A 12,898-nucleotide genomic window follows, 5' to 3' on the forward strand; every position below is an offset into this window, starting at 1 on the left:
ATATGTGCAACAAGGAGATGCAAATGTCAGAGAGAAGATTTGGTGTATTCTGATGCATGAAATTGTGGCAGTGACGAGTGTAGCAACAGAGTACCGTACTCATCAGTCACAGGTTCGGCGAGGGAGTAGTAATGTTGCATCAGACATTCAGTAGCTCATAGTTATATGTTGGGGTTCCATAACAGCACATAGTTATACTTTGTAATTCACATCATATATTCATACAAGACATTCTACAGCCCTCTATTAAGAGTCATTACTGTTATATAAGTAGTTTACATGTATTGTCATTGTATTCAGTGATAGTAAGGAGATAATTACAGGTGTACCATGAGTACTTTAGACTTGTGTCTTCAGTTGAGCGAATAATAAAAAAAAAGTTCTATAATTAGGTGGCAGGGGTCTTATTGTCTGCATAACTTCATAAAAATAGCAGATGGAAAAACTGTTCTCAAATCAGTCTATTCTACAGATAATGACAAAAAGTTTTATGCATTATATGGTACAAACAAGCTCATATTTTTGTGTTACTACAGACAAAGGCAAAGTATGGGGAAATAAATAATCTGGAGCTAAATATTTCCCAAACTTTCCAAATAGTAGTATTGTGAGTACATAGTTACATTATTAATTGTATTTAGAAGTTTTCTGCCAATTTTGGTCAAAATTAAACTATGTTTCTACGAGTTGTGGCCCTTTGTGTGATTTTATGACACTTTTGGATTGGATGCTCACTAACATTTAACATTACATGATGTAGAAATACTGCATCACTTCCAGCATCTATATCCATCCTGGTGATGATGACCAGATATGTGCCTAACTTGTGATAACAATACAATTTTTCTTGTTCATAGGTTACCCCTTAGTGCCCCAAATGGGTCCAGGCTGGTAGACTAGGCTGGCATATCATAACTGTAATTAAACATTGCAAATTCTGCTTCTAAATGAAACCAGCAGCCCAGTGGGGTTGAGAGGAATCCTGTAAATTAGTCAGTGCTGTGGTTACAGGTAGCTCTCCCTTTTTGGTTAGCAGGTTAGCATTGCCTTAATGAACATCACGAAGGAAGATAGTGCATCATGACTTTATTGATTTTCATTTTCTCATACAGAATAATCACAGAAGTCACTAACTACAATGCTGAGAAAACAGATTCTTGTTTGTGGATGAAAGAAAGAATTCAAAGGACCCTACAGATATCCGACATTTTGAAGGAAAGGTAGGAGCAAGGATTAAAATTCACAGATAGTGAGGCGGTACTGGTTGCAACTTGTGCCATTCCAGGCACCGTCAGTGCACATCTCCACGCAGTTTTCTTCCCCTATGTCACTGGGCTCACCTGCATGCCAGTTTGTATAATTTACAGCTGTTCCATCCAGGAAATGGAATTTACCTGGAATCCCACCCCCCTTAATGCCCAGGTAGGTATATCTGTTAAATAACCTCACAATACTGAAAACAGCATCATTCTCCCCCTTATTCCTGGGAGATGCAATGGAGCCGCCCGCCTGTTTGCATGCTTCCAGTGTGGTCTCAAAATCGACTTCTTGCCCATTGGTAGCAAACATTTTTTTCCCAAATGTCTTTATGGTCCCATCCATGGCAAGGACTGTAAAGTAAAGCAAAAGATCTTGTTAAACTTTTTTGAATAATTTTACACTCTCATGATTACTACTATACTGGGACTCCCTCTTTCTGTATACTTCTATAATAAAATAACCCGTCTGAATAAAATAAGGAACACAAATTGCAAACTTCATACAACTCTCTCTCCCTCCCCACCCCCAGATTAAAAAAACCCAGAGCATGGGCTATGTCATGCGATCCTACCAAACACTGCCCTCTGCTGGATGGAACATCAATGACATGCTAAATTGAGTAGACTATTGCTCCTATCTAGTGACTTCAGAACAAAGAGAATATAAACTCAAGAAGAGAGGAGAATGGAGGAGGGGAGTTGAAAAGAGAGAAAGAGAAGAGACGGGGAGGAGAATTGATTAGAGATAATTATAAGACTAGAAGGGAATAGGAGATGGGAAAGAGATGGAAAAGGAAGGAGAAATAGATGAAGATGATGGAGAAGTGGAGAGAGAGAGAAAATAAAATGAAAAGGAGACAAAGGGAATGTGGATGGGTGGGGAAGAAATGAAGGAGAGAAGAGAAGAATTTTAAATAAAAAAAAAATCCACTTTGCTCCTTAGGCTCCTATCATTTAAGGCAGGGGTGGGCAAACTATGGCCCACGGGCTGGATCTGGCCCGCGAGCCATTTTAAGCCGGCCCGCGAGCTCCCGCTGGGGAGCAGGGTCTGAGGCTTGCTCCGCTCCAGCTGGGGCACAGGGTCAGGGCTGCACTACACAGCTTGGCCCTGCTTTGGCACTCCAGCTGGGGCACAGGGTAGGGGGCCGCTCCACGCGGCTCCCAGAAGCCGTGGCATGGCCCCGCTCCAGCTCCTAAGTGTTCCGATCGGAGCTTCAGGGGCAGTGCCTGCTGATGGGGCAGCGTGCAGAGCCACCTGGCTGCACCTCCGCGTAGGAACCGGAGAAGGGACATGGCAATGCATCCAAGAGCCGCTTGAGGTAAGCGCTGCTCGGAGCATGCAACCCTGAGCCTCTCCCCATGCCCCAACCCTCTGCCCCAGCCCTGATCCCCCTCCCACTCTCCAAACCTCTCGATCCCAGCCTGGAGCACCCTCCTGCACCCCAAACTCTCATCGCCAGCCCCACCCCAGAGCCCGCACCCCCAGCTGGAACCTGCACCCTTTCCCGCACCCCTGCCCCAGCCCTGATCCCCCTCCTGCCCTCCAAACCCCTTGGTCCCAGCCCAGAGCACTCTCCTATACCCCAAACTCCTCATCCCCAGCCCCACCCCAAAGCCTGCACCCCCTCCCACACCCCAACCCCAATTTTGTGAGCATTCATGGCCTGCCATACAATTTCTATTCCCCGATGTGACCCTCAGGCCAAAAAGTTTGCCCACCCCTGATTTAAAGACTAATGCACCTGCTTAACTTTGCACACACTGAGTAATGGGACTGACTTCATTGGGACTACTCACAGTACATAAAGTTAGGCACATGCATAAATCTTTGCAGGCCTTAGTTAGATATGATACTGTTGTCACTTTTGTAGCCACAGATTAACTGTGATGGCCATCAGGGTCACTCACAAAGTGTAGGTGACCCAAAGAGATACGCCTGAAAGCATTTCTGCACAGAAAAGAGTTGTTGCAATAAGCCATCTCTGGCTGGTTTGCATTAGTGTTTCAACCCATGACAGTTATATGGGGCTGGTAACTAATTATATGGCCCACAGGTTAACTTATTTAACACAATACAGAATGTATCATTGCCCATCCCCAGAGATCCTTGTTCCTTTGTATAAAAAGAATGTAAAAATAAATGGAACAAGACTCGGACTATTTTTAAGGAGCTGGTATTTCATGGCTTATTTTTTCCACACTTGTTAATCAAGTTATGGGTGAGGCAAAAGCAGACAGATTACCTCCTTCCAGTCTGGCAATTTGATTTTTGAATCCTTTGAGGGTTTCTTCTAATTCAGGATCACGAGAAACAGGTAGGCCTATGGACAAACAAAAATAATTATGCCCTTAAGTTTAAGTGTTAGGACCAGGCTTCAACGATAATGTGGATGTCATTGTGTAAAATTAATAGCAGTTTTCTAAAACACTTGTGACTGAGTTACATTTGTTTCATTTTCTATGTGAAATAATTTTTATCTCAGTGTGTTAAATGAAGGGCCGTTTCATACGCTGACCATCCTGATAAAGAACAAAGCTCATGGAAACTACTTTAAGAAGGGAACCACTTATGACAAATTAAAATTGAGATCTTTGAGTTAGAGTCTTTAATGCCCCACCGGTGCTTTGCATCAGTCCAGTACCAAGCCAGCCAAAAGAGGGTTTGGCAGGCGTACCACTGTGCCTGGTTGATGCTAAGATACTGTATGGGCTCCTTGAGACCACTGACAGATGGTGTAAGATATAACATCCTTCAGGCTGTTCCAATGCTTCCTGGCCACAGCACTGGGAAGCTGAAAAGGTAGATTAAAAGCCATCTTTATAGCACTCACCCCCTTCACCTCCAATCCCCCTGGGACCTGGTTGGTCAGGAGAATCTGGGCTATAATCGCTAGTTTTCTAGTCTGCAGCCTGCTAATGATAAAGGCTGGCCTGCGCTCAGGGTATGGTCAGAGAAGTAGATTTTGCTGTGATGAGATACTACTTGTGACTTGATAGCTGCTCTGGAAAGCCCTGACCATGTGAGCAGAGCTGGCTCCAGGCACCAGCTTGGCAAACAGGTGCTTGGGACGGCCACTCCGGAGAGGGGCGTCAGGTCCAGCTATTCGGCGGCAATTCGGCAGACGGTCCCTCACTCCCGCTCCGAGCGAAGGACCTTCCGCCGAATTGCCACTGCAGATCGCGATCGCAGCTTTTTTTTTGGCTGCTTGGGGCGGCCAAAACCCTGGAGCCGGCCCTGCATGTGAGGTGTTGGTGGTGGAGCAGAACCAAGAGTAACAGACTTGTAAAGTGGGTAATAATAATGGAAGGTAGAAGCTTTGGTGCTGTTGGTCATGGTTTCAAACCTTGTGGATAACCTTGCAGAAATGTAATCATCTCTTGTCAGCTTGTACAGTGTCAATTAGCTTGATTAAATTAATCTCTTATGTTTAAAGTACGACTGTACTTTGAAGACTGACTCTGTAATGATGGCATTTAGGAGATTCAGGTTTATAGTCTCTCTGGGATGTCTGTATTAAACATATTCTTTTACAAAGAGAGAGACATTTTTGTTCTCACTTCCAGTGCTGCAAACCCAACCTAGGCTCTGAAAGACAAGTTGCACTCTTTCCCACTGGTACATCATCTCTAAGGTTATGCCTACCAGCAGCTGGGAGGGTGTGTCTCAGCGCAGGCAGGCAAACACACACCAGCTCTGCTCAAGTTAGCATGCTAAAAATAGCAGTATGGCTGTGGTGGCATAGGCAGCAGCTTGGACTAGCCACCTACATTGTACCTAGGACCTCAGAGGCGGTCAGTTGTGGCTACTCGAGTTGTTGTAGATACCCATTACGGGCATAACTGGGACTGTATATGTCGACACGTTGTTTTAAATCTTACAGCAGCAAGTCTCAGAGCCCAGGTCTACAGACTCAGACTCATGGGGCTTACGTCACTGTGCTAAAAACAGCTCTGTAGACATTCAGGCTCAGGCTGGAGCTCAGGCTGTGAAACTCGCCCCTGCCCCGGGCTGCAGAGCCTGAGTCCAAATGTCTGTAGACCTGAGCTCCGAGCCTCATGGCTGCAGGTTTTGAAACGCACCCAGTGACACCAATGCAGTCCTAGCTCTCTCATTTTCAGCTGCATTGCTTCTGCAGCCATACCAGGAGTAAGCCACAGTAAGTTATCCTAGCCAGGAAAGCCAGCAGACACAACTGAATAGACACAGGGAGAAGATCAGCTGAGTAAGAAGATACCATTTTTACATAGTCACTTTTCGGAGTAGAACTGAAAGTTAAAAAACTCAGTTATGACCATTTTTCTCTAGGTTGCTTTAGACAGAGTCACAGGCACATACAGACAGACACTGCCACCCCCATAAGATTAAGTGAACAGATTGTTCTTTTTCACCTGGTTGTCCAGGCTGCCCTCGCTCTCCCTTCTCGTCTCGTTCACCTCTAGGCCCTTGTGGCCCACGAAGCCCATCTTTTCCAGGAGGACCTCTCATGGAACTTGGTGGCCCTGGGGGACCTGCTGAAGGGAAATACATGAGTGAAAACTTGCCAGACTCCTCACTGAGCGTCTTCCCAAATGATGCATTTAATTCAAAATAAGCACTGCTGCTGACTTTCAAGGGAACAGATTGCATTACATCAGCTCAATAGCTTTTCATTACCCAACATGATTTAGGTGATGGTTCGATGCATGTCAGAGGCAGAACATTTATTCCCTACAATGAAAGAGCAAATGCACTTTCAGTGCCTAGAAACCTGGTCCCTGCAACATCCTTGGTGTTTGGGTTGCAGGAAGCTGCTCACTTGTCCTCTAATCTGGAAGGAAGATCACACAATGGCCAATAGGGCTATGTGGTGAGGGAGCCTGGGAAAGTTCTAAGAAAGGCACTACCACTTCTATTTTCCAACTCCCCAGAATGATCAGCTAGAGAGGATACATATATATATATATATATATATATATACACACACACATATACATACACACACACACACACACACACACACACACAGAGAGAGAGAGAGATCGGTGTTCACTGCAAGAGTTCCTGGATTAGATGCAAAGTTGAACACCGAGGCCCCATGTGATTGGTACTCACTTCCAGCACTACAGACCAGGCTGGAAAGGCATCTAGAGTCTTTAACATTTAGTTACTTTTATAGTGAAATCATGATATTACAGAGCAACTTCACTTTGCCCAAGAAGTCCCACTGATATAAAGGCAAATAGGATTTGGCTCTGTAAGTAGCAGTTCATTACAAGCTGGACTTGTAGTATTCACATCACATGGAAAACAATTCCAGATTTTCATTCTTCTGTACGATATGCAGAAATTGTCTACATGACAAAAAAAGGACTTTTAAAAACTGAATGAGCGCAATATGTTTGGAACAACCCCTTCGCCCCCAGCATCCCTGTAGACACATTTTGATTCCTTCACAATCACATTAGCTGGTGGTCTTATAGCTTCGGGGGCGGAGTAACATTCTGAAAAACACCTAAGTAACCAAGCACCACTAACTTTCAATGAGACTTGGGCTTCTAAATGTCTGTCACTTTCGAAAATGGGACAGAAAGTGCAACAAAGTAGAATTTGGTTTATCAGATACAAATAATGAAACACAGCAGAATATCTCTATATCTGGGGTGAGTGACCACTGCAATTACCTTGCAGTCCTGGGACTGCTTTTAAACCAGGCTTTCCTTCTTTCACAGGCAATTCGTTCAGTCCAGGTTTGCCAGGGATTCTCTGAATTCCTTCATGGTGGTCCCCAGCATGGCTCGTCGACAGCAAAAAGGCTATTGCTGTGACTACGTGAAACAATTGGGGCGACATTGTTGGAGGCCAGCTATAAAACAAAGAGTATTTACTACCCAGTGCTGAGTGCTTTTTTTCAAAATTAAAAATGATTGAGAAGTGAGAATTCTTTATTTCAAAATAACATTTTCTGTTTGGGACTGAAATCTTTTCAGCTTAGTCTTTTCCCCCCTGTGATATTAACATGATTAGTGTAGCTATAAAGCGGTTGGAGTTTGAATGATTATTACAGTGCACCAAAATGAAACAATTAATCCTTTATAAAATATACTCATCTGTCTACAGAGCAAAAAACTTTTTTATAAAGCTATTGATTAACTTATCTCATTTTTTCTTGTGTGACAAGTGTAACTCCAGGATTACTTATGCAGCAATAGGTAGGCATGTCCACTACAGTCAGAAAAAAACAATAAAGATTACTCTGGGTATACTGTCTTAATTATTTATATTTTAAAAGGGAAAAGCAACCATTCAGACTTTATTCTTCTTCTGCCTCTCTCTCTTCATTGTCATAAATAGCATTTTATAAACACTTCTGTATGGTGATTTCCTCAGTAAAAATAGACTGGTGTATTAGCAACAGAGGGAAATGTACAGAAACTCTGAAAAAGCATCTAAAATTGGAAGTTTAAATTGAGACTTTATGTTATACTTTAACTAGATTTGTTTGGGGGGATTTATAAAGAAGTTCAACTTACCTCTCAGCTCCAATGTGAAATGCAAAAGGAGCATGATGAAGGTCCAATTTATAGGGCGTGTAATTGGAGATACGTTTTTGTGTCTATTGGAAATGTATTGTGTGTGTAATTGGATATTCATTTGGCCAGCAACGCAGACATTTGATAACAGTTACCTTGAATGATTTTTGCTTCGATTTTCTTTACGTTTAAAGCCGTGTGCAAGAACATTTGAAAAGTCAACATGCACTGATGCCTTCCCATTTTGTTGAGCTAAGATATTACATTTTAATTGGGTAAAACAGTCTTGGAGCAGAAGAATAGATGATTGCAGAGATGTCTGTCATGAGTTGTTTGCAGGATATAACGTTTCCCTAGATCTTCTATTTACTCTAAGTATTAAATAATTACATCTTCATTGTGATTTTAAATGTCACAGAAGAAAAACAAGCCAGAACACAGCTGACTTTTATTATATACATATTATTTTCTCATATACCATAGTGTAAAAGTGTTATATGCCCATCAGTGACTGGAGCTGACAGCTCATGAGTAAGCACAATCTAACACAATAGAGACAAAGCATACAAAACAGGACACACCATCTCCACCTGTGCCCTATTCAGAGTAACTCCCAGATAAGAATTTAGTTGATGCACTAAGGTATAAGTAGATGCACCACAGAATATTGTAAGGGGAATTCCATATCCCACTAAGAAGGATAGTTTAACATGATAATATGAGGGGGATAATATCACCCACGAAACAGGAAGCCAGATTCTCATTGAGATTAAATTCCTTTTACACAATTCTGGCAGTACAAAGAGGCCTTAAAAGTGGTGGAAACATACTGGAAATGGAAGACTTCTTTATATTACCTTACATTTTTATGTCCTTGGTAAAAGTTGTTCCCTTCTAGTGGCTATTTAGTGATCTACATTAAATGAGTCACTGATCGTGGTCCAGTTCACAACGGAACAAATGACTTTAATGGTGCATTTTGTAACAACAACAGAACCTAGTGAAAAATGTCCCTGCAATGGTGACTGTCAGAGAGTATTTTCTAGAATTTATTGACATTGATGATACTACAGGAGCTGGTATGACAAATGTGCTTCTTAAAAAGCTGGAAGATACGGGAATTGTCATAGCTGACATGAGAGGTCAGGGCTACGATAATGGTGCCAACATGAGAGGAAATAACAGAGGAGTGCAGACACGGATCCGAGAGTTAAACCTTCGAGCTTTTTTTGTCCCATGCAGTTCTCATTGAACTTGTTGGTCAGTGATGCAGCATCAGCTTCTAGTGAGGCTGCTGACTTTTTAAATATAATTTAAAGCATCTATGTATTTTTCTCTGCATCAACTCATCGATGACAAATTTTGAAGCAACATCTGGGAACATCCTCCCTGACACTGAAAGCACTGAGTGCCACACGATAGGAAAGTCGAGTGGAGGTGATAAAGCCTATCAAACACCAAATTGGGAAGATAGATTATGCCATAGTTGCCATTATGGGGGATAACGCTATGACAGGAACTGTTTGTGGGAGAACAGTGGCAGAGGGAAATGGAATCACCAGAAACATACATAACTTCAAATTTCTGTGTGGCTTAGTGTTGTGGCATGACAAACTGTTTGAAATAAATGTTGTAAGCAAGAGACTCCAAGGTGCTGACCTTGATATTTCTGGAGCAACGGAACAACTGGACAAAGCAAAGTCATACCCACAGTTTTACCGGTCAGATGAGGGATTTCAAAATGTTCTGAAGAGTGCACAGAAGTTGGCAGAGTAACTTCACACTGAAGTTATTTTCCCACCCATTCAAGAATACAAGAGTCACTGAAGAAGACGACATTTTGATTATGAAGCATGGGATAATCCCTTAAGAAACCCCAAACAACAATTCAAAGTTGAATTCTTTAACCAGGTGCTAGATTGTGCAATACAGACAGTTGAAGAACATTTCATGCAGCTCAAGGAACACAGAAGTATATTTGTGATGTCATATGATATTCCAAAACTCCTCATTATACCTGAAAGAAGACCTACACCAGCAATGCAGGGCACTAGAGACAATGTCGACACATGATGACATGCGCGATAGTGATGTGAGTGATTTAGGTGATGAACTGAAAGTCCTTTCAAGATACATTTCAACAGGAACATCTCCAAAGGCTGTTCTGGAATATATGTGCACAAATAAGATGACCACCCTCTTTCCAAATGCTTTTGTTGCTCTGCGCGTACTTCTAACACTTCCTGTAACAGTTGCCAGTGGAGAACGCAGCTTTTCCAAGCTGAAGTTAATAAAAACACATCTATGCTCCACAATGACACAGGAGAGGCTAGTTGGCCTTGCAACCATCTCAATAGAGCATGAGCTGGCCCAGACTGTGGACCTTCAAGAAGCAGTTCAAATCTTTGCAACCAAGAAGGCACGGAAAGCATTACTTTGATTATTCAAACAGATAAAAATGCCAGTGTTTACTATGCAGACAAGAAAAGTTACATTTGCTGTTCAGGTGTTTGAAAGTTAAGTGTTACTTAAAATTTTTGAACAAGGCATTTTAAGTTGTTAGCTCTCCTTTATTGGGGTAGGTAGCAGAGCAGTACCATGAGAGGAGTAGAACAGGAAGAAGGCAGAATTGAGACCTTTCAAAGTTTTGGCCCAAGCGAGGGGGTGTGGGGGCATCATTTGAGCTCCCCACCTCAGGTGCCAAAATGTTGTGGGCTGGCCCTGTTCATACCTATTTGCTAACAGCAAAGGAAATTTTTCTGAGAGAAAAAAATTCTGTCAAAAAATGATGCTTCAACAAAACTGAAACCTTCCTTGGGCACGTATCAACTTCATCAATTTTTTCAATGAAAACTTCCCTGAAAATCTGATTTTTATAAGGTAAAAATGTTTTATTTCAACTTTATCATTTTGACTTTTCTGTTCTATTACAATTTATAATATTAAAGTTGAGACGTTTTGATAAAGTCAAAACAAAATGTCGCTTTGAATTTTCTTAAATGAAATTTTGGAACTTTTGTTCCAATTCAGAATGAAAAAACAAGCCAACTTGGAATTTCCTGTAGCACAGAAAAACTGGGTTGTAACCAGCTGTAAGGAATGTAGAGAATCAGGACTCCTGGGTTTCATTCCAGGTTCTGAAGGGGAGAATCCTCTAGTGGTAATAGACCCATCTGCCCCCTCCCTCCCACAAGCCTGTTTGTCCCCCGCTCCTCCTATGTGCTCCACTGCCCAAATCCTGCCTTATTCCTCCACTGCTCCTATCCAGGCCTATTTAGGATGAGCACAGAACCATCTGTACAGTTATCTAAAACCCTTCTCCTCCCTTCCTCTCTCTCAAGCAACTATGCAACTGCCCCTCCCCTCCAATCCTATCTCCCTCACTTGCTGCTATGCACACACTCCACCTTCTGTCTCTTACTGCTTCCCACCCCTATCTCTAGCTACTGTACTGTTCCCACCCCTCACCCTGCCTGCAACCCCTTCTCCCCATGCCCCGCCTCCACTTCCTCGACACTCTGAAATCTAAGTCAGGCTGATTCCCCCTCCTTCTTGCTGCCTGGGCAGAAACAGGGGGGTGGGGGTGAGCACTGAGTGCACAAGAGAATCTACAGGCTTTCAGTTCAGGTGCCCAGTGCCACAGCAGCTCAGAGCAGCAACTTCAGGTGCCAGAATGTCTAAAAAAATTCTTACAAATAATTTGTTAAAATGGGTAAAACAATGTGTGTTCTCCTCACCTAACCTCACTCTCAGAAATGGCTGCACCATTTTTGGTGAGACTTTTAAAAAAAAATTCAGGCTGAGGCAGACATGCCTGAACATTTAAAGTTTGACAAAGTTATAAGCAAATGAAAACTGGTTCTTAGGTTGTAATGGGAAGTGTTGGGTAACCTTACCTACTGGTATCGCTACCTGCACCAGCAGTAACACACACACACACGAAATTATGTCAGTTGTGCTGCTGTGTATAAGAAAGATAACCATTTGAATCATTGTTGCTACCACTGTTATACAATAGCAGCGTATCTTGTACAAAGTATATCATGGAAGGTGTCAATGGAACAGTTATGATTTACTAAGTATGATTATCCTGTTCATATGCATGTATTACCTTTGTATCTGAAGTTATGAATAGTGTCTATGTATCTTAAACATGTGGCGTATTCCAGAGTGACACCCCGCAGATAGAGTTACATCTGGGCCAGACAGCTGTGTGTTGATGGCCTATCAGAGACACTCCATAAGAACATAAGAATGACCCTACTGGGTCAGACCAAAGGTCCATCTAGCCTAGTATTCTGTCTTCTGACAGCAGCCAGTGCCAGGTGCCCCAGAGGGAATGAACAGAACAGGTAATCATCAAATGATCCATCCCCTGTCGCTCATTCCCAGCTTCTGGCAAACAGAGGCTGGGGACACCATGCCTGCCCATCCTGGCTAAAAGCCATTGATTGGACCTATCCTCTATGAATTTATCTAGTTCTTTTTTGAACCCTTTTATGTCTTGGCCTTCACAACATTCTCTGGCAAGGAGTTCCACAGGTTGACTGTGCGTTGTCTGAAGAAATACTTCCTTTTATTTGTTTTAAACCTGCTGCCTATTAATTTCATTTGGTGACCCCTAGTTCTTGTGTTATGAGAAGTAGTAAACACTTCCTTTTCTACTTTCTCTACACCAGTCATGATTTTATAGACCTCAATCATATCTCCCCTTAGCCATCTCTTTCCAAGCTGAAAAGTCCCAGTTTTATTAATCTCTCCTCATACGGAAGCCGTTCCATACCCCTAATAATTTTTGATGTCCTTTTCTGAACCTTTTCCAATATATCTTTTTTGAGATGGGGCGACCACATCTGCACGCAGTATTCAAGATGTGAGCATACCATGGATTTATATAGAGGCAACATGATATTTTCCATCCTATTTTCTATCCCCTTCTTAATTATTCCCAGCATTCTGTTCGTTTTCTTGACTGTCATTGCACATTGAGTGGATGTTTTCAGAGAACTATCCACAATGACTCCAAGATCTCTTTCTTGAGTGGTAACAGCTAATTTAGACCCCATTATTTTATATGTATAGTTGGGATTATGCTTTCCAATGTGAATTACTTTGCATTTATCAACATT

At 42.4% G+C, this 12,898-nt stretch overlaps 1 protein-coding gene across 1 annotated transcript; it reads right to left on the reverse strand.

Moving 5' to 3' along the window:
* Positions 1 to 1,233: 1,233 nt before the first annotated feature.
* Positions 1,234 to 7,089, reverse strand: LOC135880785 (pulmonary surfactant-associated protein A-like). The gene is made up of 4 exons (XM_065407122.1): positions 6,921 to 7,089; positions 5,649 to 5,771; positions 3,503 to 3,580; positions 1,234 to 1,610 (listed from the first exon to the last, which is right to left on the reverse strand). Exons 1-4 carry the CDS (start codon positions 7,087 to 7,089, stop codon positions 1,234 to 1,236), a joined length of 747 nt encoding a protein of 248 aa, XP_065263194.1.
* Positions 7,090 to 12,898: the final 5,809 nt, after the last annotated feature.

Source organism: Emys orbicularis, chromosome 7, assembly GCF_028017835.1.
Source record: "Emys orbicularis isolate rEmyOrb1 chromosome 7, rEmyOrb1.hap1, whole genome shotgun sequence".
NCBI lineage: Eukaryota > Metazoa > Chordata > Testudines > Emydidae > Emys > Emys orbicularis.